Raw genomic sequence first — 20,061 nt, 5'->3', positions numbered from 1 at the left:
GGGGGACAGGGCCTCTCCCGGCGGGACGGCGGCGGAGCCCCGCGCAGGTAGGTGAAACGAGCGGCCCGGCCTTCTTTCGGGGCCTCCGATGCTTCAGCTGTCAGGACTGTGCTGTCCCCTGGCGCATTCGCCCCGGCCGTGTCCCCGTCCCCGAGATCGCTGTCCTGACCTTGTGTCGCTCTTAAGAGCCATCAGCTGAGAAAGAAGCATTCTGCCCTGTTTTACACCAGTCGTGGTATCTCTTAGACATACTGCCCGTGACACGCTAGAAATGCTGCACTGATACTGGCAGTGGCGAGAGAACTGAGATTTCCCCCACCTCCCCCAGTTTAAAAGAAAAAACGGTCGTGGAAGTAATGGTTTTCATGCCAGAGCCCCAGAATTACTGGATAGCTGACTATCTGTCTCCGAGATTCATGATCCTCTGATGCCGCAGCAATCGTGTCATATAACGATAGCCAGGATTTACTTCACTGACAATACTTTTGTGTTTGTGCAGGGGATTCCAATGTCTCCAAGGTGGTAGCTGATGAAACCACAGTCCTTGATGTCCCTGCTGAGGTGAGGAGGCTGGTCACCAAGCGTTTCCACAGGCTGCAAGAAGAGGAAAGCACAACTTCCGAACATGACTCACAGCAAGCCAAGGTGCTGAGGACTGAGAATCAGCACCCTGAGGCCATCTCAACCATTAAGGCCAATGGCAGGTGCAAGGAAGAATTGGATGAGGGTGCGAATCCCGAATCTGCAGCAGAAAAAGTCAAGATGGGGCATAAAGAGGCATGTCCAAAAGACCTGGATCTGTCATCACCCTCAAACGGGGTTCAACTCAGTGCTCGCTTGGATGGCAACCCATGCAAGGTGCATGCTCTGGCCAGCCAGCTCCACAAGTGCCTGCAGGACTGTGGAGGCCGGACAGTTGGGCAGGAATCCCAGCATCCCAGTCCTTCTGAAGGAGGGAGTGTAGAGACTTGTGAGAAAGAGAGCAAAGCTTCCAAAGATTGCAAACCAGCATCCCCAGGGCATGGGGAAAAAGGCACGCTGGAGGGGCCTGAGGAGCAGGAGGAGTATACGGAGCTGGTGGAGGGTCATTCTGGCAGCCCAGGCCCCCCACCAAAAGCTCTGTCGCAGAAGGAGATGATCAAGCGCAGGTACCGCTGCGGGGAGTGTGGCAAAGCCTTCCTGCAGCTCTGCCACCTCAAGAAGCACCGCTTTGTCCATGCTGGCCACAAGCCCTTCCTGTGCACAGAGTGTGGCAAGAGCTATAGTTCAGAGGAGAGCTTCAAGGCCCACGTGTTGGCCCACCGGGGTATGCGGCCTTTCCAGTGCACCCAGTGTGACAAGGCTTACCGCACCAAGCGAGACTTGCAGGAGCACCAGGTCCTGCACACTGGCCAGCGCCCCTTCTCCTGCGAGCAGTGTGGCAAGGCCTTTGCACGCCGGCCCTCTCTGCGCATTCACAGGAAGATCCACCTGGCCACTGGGACTGGCCCAGCTGGTCCCAAGGGATGCCAGTGTGCCGTATGTGGACGCCGCCTGGCCAACCCTGGCTCCTTGCGCAACCACATGCGCCTGCACACGGGGGAGCGCCCTTACGCCTGTCCTTACTGCGGCAAGGACTTCCGACAGCAGAGCAACCTGCGCGAGCACCTCCGGCTGCACACGGGCGAGAAGCCCTACAAGTGCCGCTTCTGCGGCGATGCCTTCCCCAAGCTGCCGGAGCTGCGGCGACATCTCATCTCCCACACGGGTGAGGCCCACCTGTGCACCGTGTGTGGCAAGGCGCTGCGGGACCCCCACACGCTGCGTGCCCACGAGCGCTTGCACACAGGCGAGCGCCCTTTCCGCTGCGAGCAGTGCGGCAGGTCCTACACCCTGGCCACGAAGCTGCGGCGCCACCAGAAATCCCACCTGGCTGACAAGCCCTACAAATGCGAGCTCTGTGGCATGGGCTACACCCTCCCCCAGAGCCTTGCGCGCCATGTGCTTACCCACAAGGAGGAAAAGGACCCTGAGGAACTCACCAGTGCAGTGGCCTCGTTTGCTGTGGACCTACCCCAGGCAGCAAGGAAAAGGCCTCAGAGGAAGAGCCACCAGGAGGAGGTTGTGGCAGAGCCCACCTTGCTCATGGTGGAGGTGCCGGGGCCAGCTAATGAGGCTGAGCTGCTGATCACAGCCAGCGGTCACTGCATCGCTACTTACCAGTCTCGAGGCAGCCCCCCAGACCCTGGGGCGCACGGGAGGCCTGCTGAGCATTTGCCATCAGCAAAGGACATCATTGAAATCACCATCTCCGAGCATGAGGACAAGTGCATTATAATGCAGGACGAGGGCTCACCAAGTGACGTGGTCATCATCCAGGAGGGGGTGGGCCTCGGAGCAGTGGCAGAAGTGGTGGAGGTTGAGACTGGGACGTGACTGTCCCAGCCTGCTCTGGCTGATCTTCTGCTGTACGTATTAAAATGGGAGGAAAAAAAAAAAAAACAACAATAAAAACCCTAACTCTCTTGTCTCTCTGTGGCAACAAGGCCCTGTGGCTCAGACCCGGCCAGAATTAGCCATCTTGGAGGTAGCTGCCTGCGTAGACCTGGGTCTTTTCGGTAGCTGCCCCTGGGAGCTCTATGCCTCCATGTGCCACATGCCGGGCCTGGTGCAGGAAGGCGTTGGCTGTTGATGGCAGTAACTCCTTGGAGAGGAGACCCGCCGCGTTAATGAGCAGCGCTTCTGTTCTGCCTCTGTTGTGCTGTCAGGGGGTGACGGTGCACAGTGGGGAAGGCAGGAAAAGTCTCAAAGCAGCAGCTTTGAACAACGCCTTCCTTTCAAGTTTTTCTTTCTCTAATTAAGTGTCGCTATTCACGCACTTTCCTGGGCTTTTTTACTCTTGGAGCTCAGCAGCACTTCTGATCATTTGAAGGTGATGCTGATGCCAGACGTTGCTGGGAAGCAGTGTCCCAAGTGTTTACAAGGTGTCTGTGTTGTGGGTTATTTGAAGAGCATTCTTCACAATTGGCAGAAGCAAAGTCCTGCCTCCGAGCTGGGGCTGAGTGTTCCTTCCCCACTGTCACCTGTTTTGCTTGCTGTCAGCTTCCTGGCCTTACAGTGACTGGATGGTCTGCCTGAGGACACGAAAGGATAGCTTTGTGTCTCACTGTGCAAATTCCATTGTATAGTGCAATTTTCACTGTCCCCAGCCGAGAGGCTCCTCTCGTCTCCAGGTAAGGGTCCAACAGTTCATCTCAGTATGCTCAGAAGATTTTGCTTTTCCCCTCCATGTTCAAGTTGGGTTCACTAATCTGTTTCCCTTGTTGTTTATTTCACATTCTTGCTTCCTCTCTTCCACTTCTTTCCTGTTCCCTGCAGCAAAAAGCTAAAAGACAGCACCACCACAGCTACACCCCAATATTCCCACTCCTCCATCTTTAGTGCTCATTTGCCAGCTGAAGGAAATTGGTCCTGTTTCAGGAAGGAAGTGCAGTTGCCAGTGCTGTATGTATGTGGCCTTATAGGGAGAGACCAGCGATACCAGCCCACACAGAGGTCTTTCAGGCTTGCCCAGCCTCCACCCCCTTTTCACGCGTTATACAAACACTGCTTTCATTTGCTGCATCCTCAGTTTTAGCTCTTCCTGGTATCCATCTTGCCTCTCTCTAACATCTGCAATTCCCCAAAAAAAAGTTTTGTTTAAGGGCCTAAATTCTCTGGGCTTTTTATGCCGACCGCACAAGAGGAGGGTATAGTGTCACCAGGGAATCATCAGTAGCACAGTTCCGTTTTGGGCTGCTATGAGTGCAGTAACGTCACAATCTGAAAAGCTGTTCTTTGTAGTTTCTACATTCAACTTTTTCCATAAACTTTTACGACCAGTTTGTAGACAAGGCGCTAGAGTCAGACCCATTATGCTTTGGTTGAAGTGAGGACGGAAGGTGAATCCAGCTAACAAACTTTTGGGCATCCTTATTTTTAGCTATTTTCTTTAAAGCCAGGAGGCAGATGAGCTCAGTCCTTGCCCAGAGTGCTTGGAGAGGGACCAGCGGGAGCACAGGCGTGGGAGGGGGACCTTGTATTTGAAGCTGCAGCGCTTCCTAATGCTCTCCCTTTGGTGCCCGTCGAGCTTTTGCAGTTTTCAAATATTGACACAGCTGCAAAGTGTTCTCGCTGGAGCTGAGCCCCTGTGCTGTGTTTGAAGCGTGTGCCCTCTGTCACAGCAGAAGCGGGAGAGAAGGGGGAGCAACTGGGGGGAGGGAAGGGGAGAATCCAAGCCCCTGTTGCTTTATCTGCTGACCTATAACTACCTTCTTTATTCTGAGATAGTAGGAGAGAAAAAGTATGAGCAATTCTGAATTAGGAGGGCTTCACAGAAACGCTACTCACCTAACAGTTGATCTGAGTAGGTAGGGACAGGTCTGTGCTGTGCTGCACGTATCACTTGGCTGCAGGATACTTAGCCGGCTAATCCTGACCGAGGAGCCCATAGGTGGCTCCCACTGGGCACCTGGTGATGATGCCACCACTGTGTCTTTGTCTTTATCTTCGAGGCAGCATGTTCTTATGTGAACAATCTTTTGCTTGACAGCAAAACGATGAATAAAGTTGTTTACTGCTAAGAAAATCCTATAAAAGCCCCGAGCACAACGATGCTGGTGAACATCAACGTGGATGGGGTCTGTGCAGCATGCCATGGCCTGACTAGATATCTGTACGATGCTGTACAACTTGGTGTTTGCAGCATCTGAAGGGGTGTAGGATTACCTAATGCTATATACCCTTTTTAGTATTATGTCCAATAAATGGTATTTTAATTAATATGTTATGGGCTCTGAGTGCCTTTCCTACTGGGATCTGTAACAAACACTTGCACCGGTGCATTACATTTGGTGTAGCTGGCAGGATCCTGGTGAGAAGTGCCTCACGGGAAGAAGGACAGCAAGGAAAAGGATGGGTGCCTGCCTGGTCCCATACGCTGGCATAGGGAACGTGCAGTATGCCGCATTATAACGCTGATCGTTGTGCTTCAGGGCAGTAGACACGTGGATCACCTGGCTGGCTGGAGATCTTGTGCACCTGTGACCCTTACGGCATCAGTCAGCAAGCACACAGGTCTCCTGGCTGGTGGGGCTCCACCATCCCGGCAGGGCTTCACCAGGACACTGGGGTGCTGCTGCAACGCTCCAGGGCGGCAACGGCACAGGTCTGTTGGATGGTTGGGGTCCTTCATGTTGGCAGGGCCCCACCAGGTATCAGGCATGCACGTAAACTTAACTGTTACACTTAAACCTCGCACAACAGCCAGGGTTCAACCCTTGGCCAACTTCTAAACTGGCTTAAACCTGACCAAGGTGTCTGAATGAAAAGGTGGCAGCAGGCTGTGAGGTGAGGGGGCAATTCCATCGGTCCTGCAGTCCTCCCCGCTTGGTGGCTGCCCCATCCTCAGGGACAGGAGAACCCCCGTGTGAGGGGATGGAGGATTCATCCTTTGTAATTGTACCCAAAGCGTTACAGTTGGGGTTCACGCTGTATAACTCACTTCAGGAAAAATATTCAGAAATGTCCCTACTCTATTGAACCAGCGAACTGCATCTGTCATAGAGCAGACAAAGCCCCAAGAAAACAGGCCAAGGCCAAACCCTCTGTACTCCGCTCCCTGGAACTTGGGAAAATAGTTCCATAGGAAATAAAGAATTGCCAAAGGCTTACTTCACTTAAAGAGAAAACTCAACTCATAGGGGGAGAGAGATCAAAACTCCCAGCTGTGTTGAAAGTTGTAACTCTGGGAGCATAAAAGTATGAATCCTAATTCTCTTACCTTAAGAAAGAAAATAGCATCCATCTCTCACGGATGGGTGAAGGCAGGGAGAAAATGAAATAATAAGAAGTTGCTTACGGGAACGGTGAACAGATGGAAGAATTAAATGCTTGAGGGGTGGAAGTCAAAGCCCCTGGAGAGGTGATAGCTGATGCACGCTGTCCTGCTGCAGAGGCTAACCACAAGAATGGAAGAAGCAGAGGAGCCCTAGAAGCGCCTTACAGAACAAGAAAAGGCTATAATGTGAAGAGTCAGCATCTTTAATTACTATCATTGTTGTAAGATACCAGAAAGGGCTGGAAAATGTCCCAGGATGTAGTAAAAAATCTCCAATTATAAAGCAAAACCAATGTAAAGGAATAGTCAAAACTTAAGTGATGGATGTAACCTTGAGCAATCTTGGGCTAAAAGGTTTCAGCGGTTACAGTTAACAACCTAATGGCTCTGGTAGGTGGGTTTGTCCTGTTTCACAGAGGGAAAGAAGAAGGGCAACTGGAAGAGAAGCAGCCAGGCACAGTGACAGAATGGTTGGTTTCAGTAAGGTTTTTCTTTAAACGAGTGCTTAAGCAACAGAATGAATGTAGGAACCAGAACAGAAGTAACATGAAAGGAAGAAGGCGTAGGTAAGTGCTACAGGATATTCACACCTGTCTGATAACCAAGCGTAACTGCTGTATTCTAGTGTTGCTTAAAGTTAACCCTATATAATACACAATGCCATGAAAGATGTTAACGCCTTTCCTTTAAAGGAAAGACAAGAAGACGGTGAAAATCTATGCATAAATATAACAATGTTGACTTAAGCTGCAGTGTAAAGGCTGCCTGGTTATTATAAAGAAGAGACAGAGAGAGATGCAGGAATTAAAAAAAAAAAAAAGTGACTGAGAATATGGAAGTTCTTATGATGTGAAATACTCTGGTGATCCGCGTAAGAAGTTGACATGGGAAGATGCAGGCCAGTGCTGCACATACCACTTGGCTGGATAAATTTAGCCAGCTAAACCTAACTGGGGAGCCTGCAGGTTGCTTCTGCTTGGCACCTGGTGATGATGCCACCACCCCGTCCTCATGTTTATCTTGGAGTGAAGCAGCATATTCTTATACGAACATCCTTTTATTGACAGCAGAAATGACAGAGCTGTTTACTTCCAAGAAAATCCTATAAAAACCCTGAAGACCACGACACCGGTGAACCTCGGCACAGACACAATCTGTGCAGCGTGGCATGGGTTGATGCTGTACCACTTGGTGTTCCCAGCATCTGAAGGGATGTAAGATTATCTAATACTGTCTCCTTTTGCCTTCTCATGTTATCCCCAACAAATGGTACTTTAATCAATACTTTACAGAGTCTGGATGCCTTTCTTATTGGGAATCCATAATGAACACTCGCACAGGTGCACTATGCCACCATAAAACACTGCAGCATCTGTCTCTCTCATCACTACAACCGGGGAGGGGGGGAGGCTGTCTTCTTACTGTGATATTTCTTCCCTGCATTCACACTCACATGGGATCGTTCAATTACAGCCGGTGAAAGCCTGGACATCACTTGACCCACCTGCAATGAGAGACCAAAACCAAATTATCATATAGAGAGTAAAGCAACTGTCCTTGCTGCTCTGCTCTCCTCCCCTCCTCGCCGGCTGAGCAGGGCCCTCTGCGTGCCAGCTGGGCATACAGAAACGTGGGGCTGTTTGCGCCTCCTCCCTGAGCTGCGAGGAGCAGTGGCGGTGGCTGCTGCGTGGGACAGCACCGGCTCTGCTTTCACTGCTCTTCCAAAACCGGTTTGTGCCCTGATGCCTCCTTCCCAGCCCTGCCCGCGCGTTCCTCCCAAACGCTGCTTCCCCCTGCTAAGTAGCACGGGGTGTTCCTGGGGTTGCACCTAATCCTGGGCAAACACCCTTCTCCACCCAGGTCATCCCCGCCATTCCTAAAGGTGTCTCTCCAAAATCCAGGAGGGGGTGCGTGGGTGAGAACAGGGGACACTCTCAGATGAGGGAGGGAACCTCTACAGCTGCTCTTTGTACCAGTGGCCACACAGTCATTCCTCAGCCACCCTAATGCTAATATTTGCACTCCTTCTATGGAGATAAACATCACAGATGTATCATCTGCTGCACGGAGGCATGGCACAAAACGTGCTCTCTGCTGGCAGCAAGCACTTTCGGGCCATGTGGCAGTGCCCGAGACTACCCCCCCCCCATCTCTGCCCTGCTTTCTCTCTGTGCCAACTTTCTGCTTGCTGTAGGAATCATTAGAGCTTTCCCAGCTCTGGTAGCCCAGTTCTTGACTTATTCGCTGATGTCATGACACCCAAACTATTCCTGCCTCCCTGTTCCTGGAAGCCCTTGTTTTCCTGGCTGGTTTTTGGGCGTGCTGGCTCCTTGCTCGTCAGAGCTTCTGTTTCCTTCTGGATGTACTTTAATATGTTCCACTGGTGTGGGAATAAAAAGGGCAGCCCAAACTTCATCCTCCTCCACTCCACTGGGAATTGTAGCACAGTGGGAAGTATGTGCTGCCAATGGCATTGCTGACCTAACTGGGAGGAAAATTTAAATTCCACGTGGGCTGTCACAGGCACCCCTTCTGCTCCTTGGCACAGGCGAGGGAGGAGGGGGAGACTTAAACTGTGTGTTCTGGTGCCAAAATATCTGGGGCTGAGCTTGCTGATAACTGCAGGGAGAAAAGACAACTGGACTTTAGGGGGGAAAAGTGGGGGGTGGGGGGATTGGAGCTAAAAAGAGCACTGGGAATGGCTTAAGAGCTCTCAAAGCCTTGCTGCGTGCACAGCTATGGGAGTACAGCTTCCAAGACGAGTCAGCGGCAGGGACCCGAGCCAGCACGGTGGGCAGGCAGTGACAATGCCAAGAGCTGCACGGGAGCAGAGTGGCACTGAGGGGAAAGGAGTGACATGCTCCGGCTTGGGGTGGCCATGAGCTGGCAGACATCTCTCCACGCCAGCCCGAGTTCTTTCTGTGCCCTGGGACAAGCTCGTCCTCTCGCTCCTCGTGCCTTCCTCCCTGTTATGAAACTGGATGCTAATTTTAGTCCCGTGGGGATCCAGAGACATTTTGCTTGGCTTCCAGCAAATAAGTAAGAAAATGAAGATGCCCTGAAGGGAGGGAGATGCCAAGAGAGGAGGGATAAGAGGAGCCTCAGTCCCACTGTCCCTGACACACCGCGACCTCTGGAGTCCTGTTTCTTCATTCTGGTTCAATATTAACCCAGCGGGGCTGTGACTCCGCTTATTCTGCTCCCTTTGCATTTCCCCTGCAGCCAGGGCCGTACAGCATGGCACTCAACAAAACCAGCATACTGAGGGGTCTGCTCTTTTCCAGCCTTCTGCACCTCACACTGAGCCATGGCAGAGGTAAGACCCAACGGCACGGGGCAAAGGACAGCACCAGTGGGTGACAGGAGGAAGAAAGATGGGGTTATTTCTTTCCAGGGGTAAAGCCGATGGCAGGTTTTCTTGGTAAGGCGGGAGGAGCTTCTAAAAGCTTGAAGGTGGGAGTGAAAGGATGCTGAGAGTGGAGTGAACATAGGGCTTTCCCCCACAGGAGGATGCAGCAGCATCCAGCAGCTGGTGACAACAGCTGAGTGGATTTTGTGGGTCACCTGGGAGATGGTGGGGAAGGGGAACGTGGCTCAGTCCAGGACCACGTGTAACACAACTCTGGGCCTTTTTGGGCTACAGTTCCTCAGTTGACCTGGGTGGCTGAGGTTCTGCATTGCATCCCCAGCTGTCCCTTACCTGAACTTTAGGTCATATGCAGTATGTCGCCTTCCTGCTCGCGGCTCCTTTTCTCTCATCAGAGCCTCTAATTCATCTGTCTTTTCTCAATTAATATGAGGTTAGGTCCCCTCCGACCCACTGCTGCGTGTGGGAAGACCTGTCTACAGGTCTCAAATCAGGGTCTCTGAACATGAAGATGGAATCAAGCTGTGCCTATTACAGCAGTCTGAGGTTGGCAAGACAGAAATACCATGGCTGGCAGGGAGCAGTAGCAGGGTCCAAGCAAACAAGCCTCTACCTAGCTGCAAATGAGCAGAGGAGCTTTGCCAAGGATAGCAGAGCATTCCTGTCACTTCTGTTGCCTAAGCGATGTGAGCCCCAATGGATGAATTATGGAGCCTGCTCTGATCATCAGGTGTAGACCTGGCAGGGCTTCTCCTCTCTGTATGGTGCACTGGGGGAGGCTGGGCTGTGGGATCATCCCCATCAGCTGTGTGTGATTTTTAGAGACTGCAAGGGGAGACAAAGGGGCCCTCCCACCGCGAGCACCCCTTTGACCGGCAGTCTTCTGACCCGGTAGTTTTCCTGGAAAAGGGGCAGGCACTGTCACTGCTCAAGCGCCCACGACGTGCCAACAAGGGATTTCTGGAAGAGATGCTTAAGGGAAACCTGGAGCGAGAGTGCCTGGAGGAGACATGCAGTTACGAGGAGGCTTTTGAAGCCCTTGAATCCACCGTTCAGACGGTACGTACGGGTGTTCCCAGGAAACATTCCCTCAGCTGACCCCGGTAGTGAAAGACCAGCAGGTTGCACACGCAGGCAGGGGCTGGGGTGGTAAGACTCAATTCTGCGAACCAAAGATGAGGCTGATGCGTATGTGCCCCAGGGAGAGCTCAGGCTTTCTTAGGGAGTTTCCCTGCTGGAGCCACTCCAGGGAATGCAGCTCAAAGCTCAAGTTCTTTTCCCTGCCTCTCCATTTTAAGCATGAGTTGAAAAGGAGAGAGTTTTCCCATCAGTCCTGGATTACATCTTCCACTAGTTCAGCGTGGTGCCATACGCATTTGAACTGCCGCAGTCCCAGACACTCGCAGAAGAGCTGGCTCAGCAACCCAACAAAGGCACCTCAAGCTCCTTTGAGCTTTTGCACAGTCCATCCCTTTTTCTGGCTTCCAGACTCACTCACTCTGCTAAATTCATTCTCCGTTGTTTTGGGGTTTGCTCCTAGCCCCAAGGCCAGTATCCACACTGAATTCCACAGCCAAGAATACAACAGTAAACAGATAAACAGTTCGGAATCTAAGCCAGCAAGATACAACCTCTGAGGAGTACTCCTAAAGCTGGCACGCCCGGGCTGCACAGCAGAGATGTAGATCTGAATTGCTGAGTAATACCTACACACGATCATGGCCTTAAAAGTTCTAGGTTCAGCTCCTTGGACTTCTGCGCTGTAGCACAGGCTCTGCTTCCTCTGCAGGTTGATAAAGGTTGTAAGCATCATCTGTCTTTTTAGAAACAACAGTGCTCTCTTGATTCCTAAGTGCGATAAGTGGGAATGTGGTTTTATATCAGATTTTTTTTGCTTTGTTGAACTCCATAATAATTGATAACAGTAGAGATAGGTTAGTTTGTTCCGTTTGTTGTGATGGGGCATTCTACTGGTTTGAATTGCAGCAGCTAAGCAAGGTCTGATGTTCTGTGTCTCTACTCTTAAATTATTATTTTTTTTTTTCCCAGGTGGCATTTTGGTCAAAATATCAAGGTAAGTTGCTTCAAGTCCTGTGGGTGCTCTGCTAATACCTCAGGATGCACTGTCCCATCATGGAGAGATGGCTTCCTACCCTCTTACAAGAGCTCACTTTCCAGGACAAAGCACTTGTATTTTGTCTCTAGATGATAAACTGGTTCAAACTATGATGCTTATTTGGATCCCTTGCATGTAATATGTTTGTTTCTTCTTATTTTGCTAGTATGTCAGGGCCTGAGAACGTCCAGGACAGTTCTGGATGCTTGTTTAGAAGGTAAGAAATTCATGTTGATCTCCATCTCCTAGATACAGTGAGTGTCGAGAACTTGCTTCCTGCAGAGTGTGTAAGGAAAAAAAAAATAAATCTGAAGTTGTTGAAGCCATCTTATTAGAAAGAAAAATAACATAAGGGGAGCTTGAAATTCCTTTTTTCTTCTTTATTTCCCCACTAAACATGAGGTAGATATCCTTCTTGTGACACAGTCAGGTGTCCCTTGAGCCCGGCCTCTCTGCAGGGCTGGACCTGCACCTGCAGCCAAAGCAAAAGCCCCAGGGCCGTGGGGTGAGCTCCCTCAGCTGAAGCCGCATGCTCTTCCAGCCCCGTGATGGGAATGCCTGTGCTCAGGCAGGCTCACACATGCAGCAAGAGTCAAAGTTGTGGGATGATATCTCTGACCTCAAAAAATGCAACGTCCATTTCCCCTGGCCCTGGTTTACACCATGTTGGGATTTTGACAGGTAACTGCTCTCTCGGGCTGGGCCAGAACTATCGGGGGACAATTAGCTACACAAAATCAGGGATCGAATGTCAAGTGTGGACAAGCAAATATCCACATATACCTAAGTAAGTTCATCTCCTACATACCCCTAGAGGGTTTTCCAGCACGTCCTTGCTTCCTAGCCTAACCAGCTTTTTCTCTTAGATTCAACGCCACCATTAATCCCACGCTCACGGAGAACTACTGCAGGAACCCAGACAACAACCCAGAAGGCCCATGGTGCTACACCCGAGACCCAACGGTGGAACGGGAGGAGTGTCCCATCCCAGTGTGTGGTATGCCTCAGCTCTATAACCCAGCAAGCCCTTCACCGGCAGGGAACACTTGTACTGAGACCGATACTAAACGTCTCAGGAACGGAGAGGGTTAGGAGGGGGGGACCTTACATGAACAGAGGTCAGTTGGAGCAGAGGACCTGTCTCTTAAAGGGTAAAGGAACTGAGGAGGAAAAGTCATTGAGTAGCCTGTACATCTACCTCAGCTAAAATCCTCTAAAGTGCTCTTTTCTCTAGACTACACTAATCTAGATCCAGATTAAATCTGGTATCAGCAGTCCCCTGGAATCTACTACAGTTTTGCCAGTCAGGAGCACCCCAAAATTCTAACTCTGCTGTCACAAATTAGAGGAAGCTATGAGTCATAGTGGTTTTTGTTGTTTTTTTTTGTCTGAATCCCCACATTTAGGACAAAACCACTACAGCTTGTGCTTGAATACCTGCCTTAACCTTCACTTATATGGAAGGGTATAGTTTAGCACCTACAACGTCAAGAAAAGAGAAGATGCCCTTCTCTAATCATCATGCTTGACAGGACAGAGAATCATCCCCCTGCACCTATACCTTCCCATTTCTCCATAGTACAGAGCTGTACCCCCTGGGGCTTGGCCTCCACCTCAGAAAAACTGGTAGAAAGCAGAGAACCTTCTCACAGCAGAAGTTTCTCTTCCAAAAGCAGAGACTAGAAGCAACGACTCTTACAGATGAAAGTCAGAGGGATCAGCAACCATTTTGACCCAGGGGTGTTCTCAGGCTTTCAAGAACGTTAACACTGTCCTGGTCTGTAATAAGACAAACTGGAAAGAGATAATGCTCCGCTGTACCATCTCTGTTCACCAGTTAGTTTCTGGCCTATGGTGGCCCACTGTCACACTTACAGGTGCATAGATATGGCAGGACTAGAAAAGCCTTGCTTTTGTGCATAGCTCCTTTGCCATCATGTTGACCTGAGTCAATCTCACAGAGAAGCAGCCTCACCGATTACAGTGAATGCCACTTGCTCAATGGCTGTCAGGCCTCAGGGTAAGTAGTCAAGCAGAGGGTCTCTCTTCACATGGGGATTTCCCCAGTGCACACGGAGAAGGCAGCTTGAGGCCAAGCAACTGCCGCAGAACAGATTATCTGGTGCCCACTCACTCGGGAAATGCTGTTTAAAGCTTTCAGCCATTAGGACACTTGCAAGAAAAAGTGTAGAAAGTCTGGTAGGAATTTTTTTCTCTTATCATTAGATATAGAAACATTGGCAAAAGTTAAATTTGTTATTTTAGTAGCATATCATGGTAAAAGGCTCCCCCCAAATATGGTCATTACGCATTTTAGAAAGAGGCATTGGAGGCTCTAACACAGCGGCATTATGATGCCTGAGGCACCTACCCAGCCCTTGAGCTCGTTCTCAAAGATACCCCAGAAAGCAACACAATACTGTCCCTCACATCTGAGAGGTCAAGAGAAGTGTGATGAGTAGTGCCAACCTCACCTTACCTCCCATAGAAAGAACCACCTCTGACGCTGCAATATTGTAGAGGGCCACCAAATGCACAGGAGCACAGTGGGAGCTTCCAAACATAACAGGACGCCCCATGGAATTCTGGGCTTTAGTAAAGGGGCTCCAGTGCTATTCGCTAACAGCACTTGAGTGCAAAGCTGTGGCTTAAATCACAGCTCTCTGTCTTTCCAGGTGAAGAAAGGACAACGGTTGAATTTACTCCACGGGTCATACCACCAGCCCGGGTGGAGCCTTGTGAACAGGAGAAAGGCATGCTTTACACCGGGACCCTCTCGGTCACTGTGTCCGGAGCAAAGTGCCTGCCGTGGAACTCTGAGAAAGCGAAAGAGGTGCTCCACGGGAAACACATCGACCCAGAGGTGAAGCTGCTGGACAATTACTGTCGGAATCCCGACGGAGATGATGAGGGTGTCTGGTGTGTCACAGATGAACCACCCAACTTTGAATATTGTGATCTGCACTACTGCGGTGAGAAGCCTGCATTGGTTTGGGTAGGCACACTTGTGAGGCAGTGGCAAACAAAAGCAGTATGTGTGACTAGGGTGAAGTGCTCGGCCTGGGAGGCACAGGCTAGGAAGTATGTGTGCCATGTATGTGGAAGTCCCGTTTGTCCAAATGTCACATGTACTAACCTGCCGTATGTATACAGAACTTACACATCTCTCAGGTGTTCTCTTCTCCCTGAAAACTCACAATGAGGGGCAAGGAGCATTAAGAGCAGCAGTGGTTTTAAAACATCATTCCTTCATCAGACCCACTGCGTACAGAAAGGAACATCTATACTGCTGATAATTATGGAAACTGCAGCTAGGCCTTTTACCATGCTTGTCTTTCTGTCTCTCTCAGACAGCTCGCTAGAGGATGGGAACGAACAGTTGGATGGAATATCAGGACGTACGACCCTTCCTCAAGAGTTCAAAACCTTCTTTGATGACAAAACTTTTGGTTCAGGTGAAGCAGGTGAGCAAAAACTCTAGACACAGCACCATGCTCTGTAGAAAGGCTGCAGCTTCTTCCCACAGGGTACTCACTGCTCCTCAGAAACACCAGCTTGCCAAATGACGTCAAAAGCAGGGAAAGATATTTAAATTCCTTGAAGGACCCTCAGAAGTCAATCTCCAGTTATGATCATGGAGCTAGTAAGCACTTCCTTCATAGGCTCTTCCAGCTCAGCACGCTGACTGCAGACATTTCTCCATGGCGAATCAAGTAGACTAACAAAGTCAGATTGCCTATTTTTTCAGACTGTGGCACTCGTCCCTTATTTGAGAAGAAAAAGGTAACAGACAAAAGTGAGAAGGAGCTGCTGGAGTCCTACATAGGAGGCAGAGTTGTGCATGGGGATGATGCAGAAGTTGGCAGTTCTCCCTGGTAAGCGTTTTATTTGCATAGTCCTTCATTGGGAATTGTCTCTCTTCTCTTCAGTTCAAGCAGGGGAAACTGAGAGGGCTCTCCCACCCCAGGCAGCATGCGGGCATCGTGGCTTCTAATTAAAGCTTCTCCAAGGGGTTGACAGGGCAGTACTAAAATAGCTGGAAGGAAACTCTCCTCTTGAGCCAAGTACGCAACTGTCTGGGAAAGCAAGAGTGCTGGTGTGTTTCATCTTTGTCTCTTCCTCTTTCCAGCTTTGCTGGAGCAGAGAGGATGAGAAACCTCTTCAGGTGAAGGAAATAGGGTAAATGGTCTGCTATGTAGAATATACATGCCCAGGGAAGACTTTTGCTAGCCGCCTGTGCGGTCGTCTTCGTCAGTATAAGGCAACACTCTTCCCTGGTCACTGCAAATTCTGCTCTTTCTGCACGACACCAAGTCGCATTCAGCCAGCGATGCCTTTAGTCCCGCTAAGTCTTCCTCCCTCCTTGTCTCTCAGGCAGGTGATGCTCTACAAAAAGAGTCCTCAAGAGCTGCTGTGCGGCGCCAGCCTCATCAGTGACAGCTGGGTCTTGACTGCTGCTCACTGTCTTTATTATCCACCCTGGGACAAGAACTTAACTACAAATGACATCTTGGTGCGGATTGGCAAGCACGTGAGGGCAAAGTAAGAGCCTGGATGAAGCGACGGTGAAATAGCCTTCCTCTTGGAGTAATGAGATACAATGAGGTTGGGCTATCATTCAGTATCCAAGGAAACACATAGCCCATGTCACACACCTCTCAATAACAGGATCTAATGGGGCTGTTGATCGCTGTTCTTACTAAAGGTTAAAGTGAAAGGGAGGAGGAGGGCAGAAGTATGGAAAATCTAAAGGGGCACTCCAGTGTAAAGACAGTATTTTCTCAGAGGGTACAAAGCACCTGAGAGTATCATGAACCCCAGAATACTCTCAGTTGCTACTGTACAGCGAGTTCTTTCCTTCGTGACTATTTCAGATATGAAAAGAATAAAGAGAAGATTGCTCTGTTGGATAAAATCATCATCCATCCCAAGTACAACTGGAAAGAGAACATGGACCGAGACATTGCTCTCATGCACTTGAAGAGACCCATTATCTTCAGTGACTACATCCATCCTGTCTGCCTGCCTACCAAAGAAGTCGTGCAGAGGTGAGGAGACTGTCCCACAGTCCTAAAAACAGAGGCTACAAAAGTCTCCTTTTGGTCCTTCAAAAGAGACACCTTGTTTAGGCAGTTTGCAGCAAGAGAGCCAGGCAGGAGATAGCTGTTACAATACATTTGATGATACTCGTGCTTCCTTCCACAGGCTGATGCTGGCCGGTTACAAAGGGAGGGTAACTGGTTGGGGAAACTTGAAAGAAACGTGGGCTACTAGCCCAAGCAACCTTCCCACAGTTCTGCAACAGCTCAACGTGCCAATTGTAGACCAAGATACCTGCAAGGCATCCACCAAAGTTAAAGTCACCGACAACATGTTCTGTGCAGGTGAGTAGCGCTGGAGACACGGGGCCGGCTTGCCACAGAAGACAAGGGCTCTGAGCTCCTGGTGGGGCTCCACACAGCAAGGTTACTTTCTGATAAATTTGCAAATGCCCTCCCATAAAGAGTAATTTTCCTATGACAAGAACTTTTTCAGCTCTCAGAAAACACGAAGGCTGGAGAAGTTAAAGCTGTCAATAAAGTTTGTAACACCACGCTGCGTCAGGCTAACCAGCCCAACGGTGCTGCTCTGCCAGGCATCAGCAACAGCTGTGCGAGAACCCAGCACAGCTAAAATTAACTTTTCACCAGTATATGGAACAGTTCAGTGACTTCCTAAATTAAAGGCTGCACACCAGTTACCCTACTCAGTAGCCAAACAACCTCCTCTTCTGTACCAGCTTGTCTCAACCTTCTGGAGCCTATTTATACTTATGTCCACAACTGCTGAGGCTCCACAGGTTAGTTAGGTCTATGTGTGAAAAAAGTAATTGCTCATGTTCTGTTAAATTTCCTGCCTAATAAATTTGAAGAGGTACATATCTATACTCATAGGCTAGGAAAAAAACATTTCTTCTTCATGTCTTATGCTGTTTTATGGACCCTTTACAGCTCTGCTATTTCTCTTCCAAGCTGAGAAGGACTTATTTAATCTTTCCTAATATAGAAGGTATTCTGTGCTTCTGGTAATCCTTGTTGTACCTTCCTAAATCTCCTCTGGCACTATACCCTTTCTGAGAGAGAACAGAAGTGAACACAGAGTTCATGATACAAAGAGACTATGGATTTATGTGCCGGTTTAATACTTTCTGCTGTATTCTTAATTTGTGCTGACTTTATCAGTTCCTACAAGCACATCTCCAACAATTTTTGACAGGGTTTGTGCATCTAATAACGCATACACTTGCCTGAGTTAGGATGGAAGCCAGTTTCATGAGTATACTGACAGTACAGTGTTCCTATGGTTACTTTTTTCTAGAAAACGGTCTTGAAAGATAGCCAAGATGCAGACACACAGCAGGAAAGGGGAGACACGGGTGATGGGAAAATGCAAAGATATTGTCTAGCTCATCAGGGATTAAAGTGAAATCCCTTTCCTCCTTATAGTGAGGCTGTAGGAAGATAGTCAGTTGGGGGAGAGAAAAAGCAGAGCCTGCAGGATGACAGGAAAGTGAACACGAGGATGGCAACGTATGTCTATGGTAAACAGAATGACAGAGCAGGGTACATGGAATACTACCCACAGAGAAGTTTCTAAGACAAGAGAAAAGCACAGTAGCTCAAGCTACAGCTGTGAACAGAGTGGCAGCTGACACTAACGGCAATTCTGATGAAAGAACAGGAATGCGAGCACAGGGGGTGGAAGAATATGGTAGATTCAAGAATGTTGCAAAGACAGAAGCAGAGTTAGCTGTTTTACATGTAATATAAAAACCAAAGCAGTTTTCTAAATTTAAGCCCAATAATTGGCAGAAGTAGTAAGCAATCTGATGGCTCTCAAAATTTATGCAGCAATACTTCAAGGAAAAGATGGCCAACACCAGCCACTCTCCCACAGTCAAATGTTTGACTTTCTTTTGCCTGTAGGTTACAGTCCTGAAGACTCAAAGAGAGGCGATGCCTGTGAAGGGGACAGTGGGGGACCTTTTGTAATGAAGGTATGTTCAACAAGTTCAAGCTCATAAAACATATGGAGCTGGGTTTGTGCTGTGCTGAACTTTCCTAATAGTCTAAAAACCAGCAGCAGAGATGGAGACTGCGGAGTGGCTGAAGCAAACCCACCTCATGCCCATGCTGAGCAACTGAGATGAATCCTGCAGTCATCCAGCCCCATTTCTGTACTGAGTGCTCAGCACATACAGATAGCAGCTGCAGAATGCACAACTGATGGCCAATTATCACTTTAAGGTTTAAGAGCAGAGACAAAATTACTCCAACAAGCTATGTTACCTAGTAGATGCCGGTCTGAATTCCAAAGCAGTATCCATCACTAAACAGGCTGGGGCACATACAAGGCTTAGATCTGAAAGTCTCTTGCTCCTTGTGCCAATCTCATTCTTCTTTGCTTTTAGAACCCAGACGACAACCGTTGGTATCAAGTGGGAATAGTCTCATGGGGAGAAGGCTGTGACCGAGATGGCAAATATGGATTTTATACCCATGTATTCCGCCTGAAAAAGTGGATGCGAAAAGCCATTGAAAAACACGGGCGATAGAGGAAGTGTTTACCTTGCTTGCTCTCAGTTTTGCTACACTGCTCCACTTCTTAAAAATATAATCATATAAGATCCCGAAGTAAAACAGTTACACCCTTACAACTCAACAAAAGGAAAAGTGTTCTCCCTTGAAAATAAAAGTTCTCAAACCCACCTTCCTTTTGTTCATGCTGAGTTTAGTTGCACTTGAATCCAAGCCAGCACAGTAGCCAGGAGTACCAACAGAATGGCACTTGTTTCACCATTGATTATTTGTTGTGCTTCAAACAAATTTTCTCCCTTCTATCAGCTAATCATCAACAGATTTTAGATCTTGGGTGATGGCCTTAAGTCAGTCACAGTAAGCACAATTGTGCCCTCAGGCACTGTCCACTTCCTCCCTTCAAATCAACTAATTTTCTGTTCTAGAAATTGAACCAAGAATGTACTGGAGATAAACACCCCACAGTAACTGCGACATTACACACAACACTAACACCAACGTCAAAAGTATAGCAACTATAACCTGTTTTGATAAGACAGACTTTGTTCTCAGCTACAATAGCGGACAACAAATACCAGCACTGCTGTTTGCAAGGTTAGCATCTTAAGAAGACAGAGATGCCAGCTGTATGCAATTTATCTTACACAGCCATACAGGCTTGAATACATTAAGTAGCACTTCTGTAACTGTATGGCAGTAATTTTCTACATAGCAGATACTGCTGCGTCCTCAAAGTGTATCTTCCACCTGCACAGCAAGATTCAGAAGGAAGCAATTCATACACAGTCATTGTCAAAGGGCCTCCAGTGGAAGCATCCTGCACTATACCTGTTTGGTTGTCTTATAAAACCTGTTTAGGGATCGATCCCAAAAGAAGTTTCAGTTCTTTTACGAACTCCTCTTTAGCAGCCATTTGTGGACCGCTGAGGACCCAGCAGTATAGCAGTAAACACATATTCTTGACTAGCCAATTTGTTCAGCCAAATTTTCTCTTAAAGTAATCCTGAGATTTAGAAACTGTCCTTGCTCCCTCTGACACCGTATTCCTAAACTCCTCAACTCACAGTGCCATCAAATCACAGGAACAGGCAACAGTGAAGTTTTGTTGTGCTTCATACAGAGTATTAAGACTGTGACTGTGTTG

At 48.9% G+C, this 20,061-nt stretch overlaps 2 protein-coding genes across 2 annotated transcripts in view; both read left to right on the top strand.

Annotated features, from left to right (window-relative positions):
* The window catches only part of ZNF408 (zinc finger protein 408), a 6,461-nt gene extending 4,046 nt beyond the window's left edge, over positions 1-2,415 (top strand). Inside the window, exons 2-3 of the mRNA XM_009895707.1 lie at positions 500-2,100; positions 2,251-2,415. Of these exons, the coding sequence (XP_009894009.1) occupies positions 500-2,100; positions 2,251-2,415 (1,766 nt within the window). The remainder of the gene's footprint in view (positions 1-499; positions 2,101-2,250) is intronic.
* A 6,664-nt stretch (positions 2,416-9,079) lies between these two features.
* On the top strand, positions 9,080-19,082 carry F2 (coagulation factor II (thrombin)). The gene is made up of 14 exons (XM_009895656.1): positions 9,080-9,173; positions 10,120-10,283; positions 11,274-11,298; positions 11,507-11,557; positions 12,022-12,127; positions 12,207-12,337; positions 14,016-14,312; positions 14,691-14,804; positions 15,089-15,215; positions 15,715-15,882; positions 16,215-16,388; positions 16,546-16,724; positions 18,306-18,376; positions 18,791-19,082. The coding sequence occupies exons 1-14, from the start codon at positions 9,095-9,097 to the stop codon at positions 18,932-18,934; spliced, it is 1,830 nt and encodes a 609-aa protein (XP_009893958.1). The 5' UTR covers positions 9,080-9,094; the 3' UTR covers positions 18,935-19,082.
* The last annotated feature ends 979 nt before the right edge of the window (positions 19,083-20,061 follow it).

The sequence above is a fragment of the Charadrius vociferus genome, unplaced genomic scaffold (genome assembly GCF_000708025.1).
Source record: "Charadrius vociferus isolate BGI_N301 unplaced genomic scaffold, ASM70802v2 scaffold111, whole genome shotgun sequence".
Lineage (NCBI taxonomy): Eukaryota > Metazoa > Chordata > Aves > Charadriiformes > Charadriidae > Charadrius > Charadrius vociferus.
Note: the sequence above shows the minus strand (reverse complement) of the source record. Positions and strands in the feature narration are given on the sequence as shown.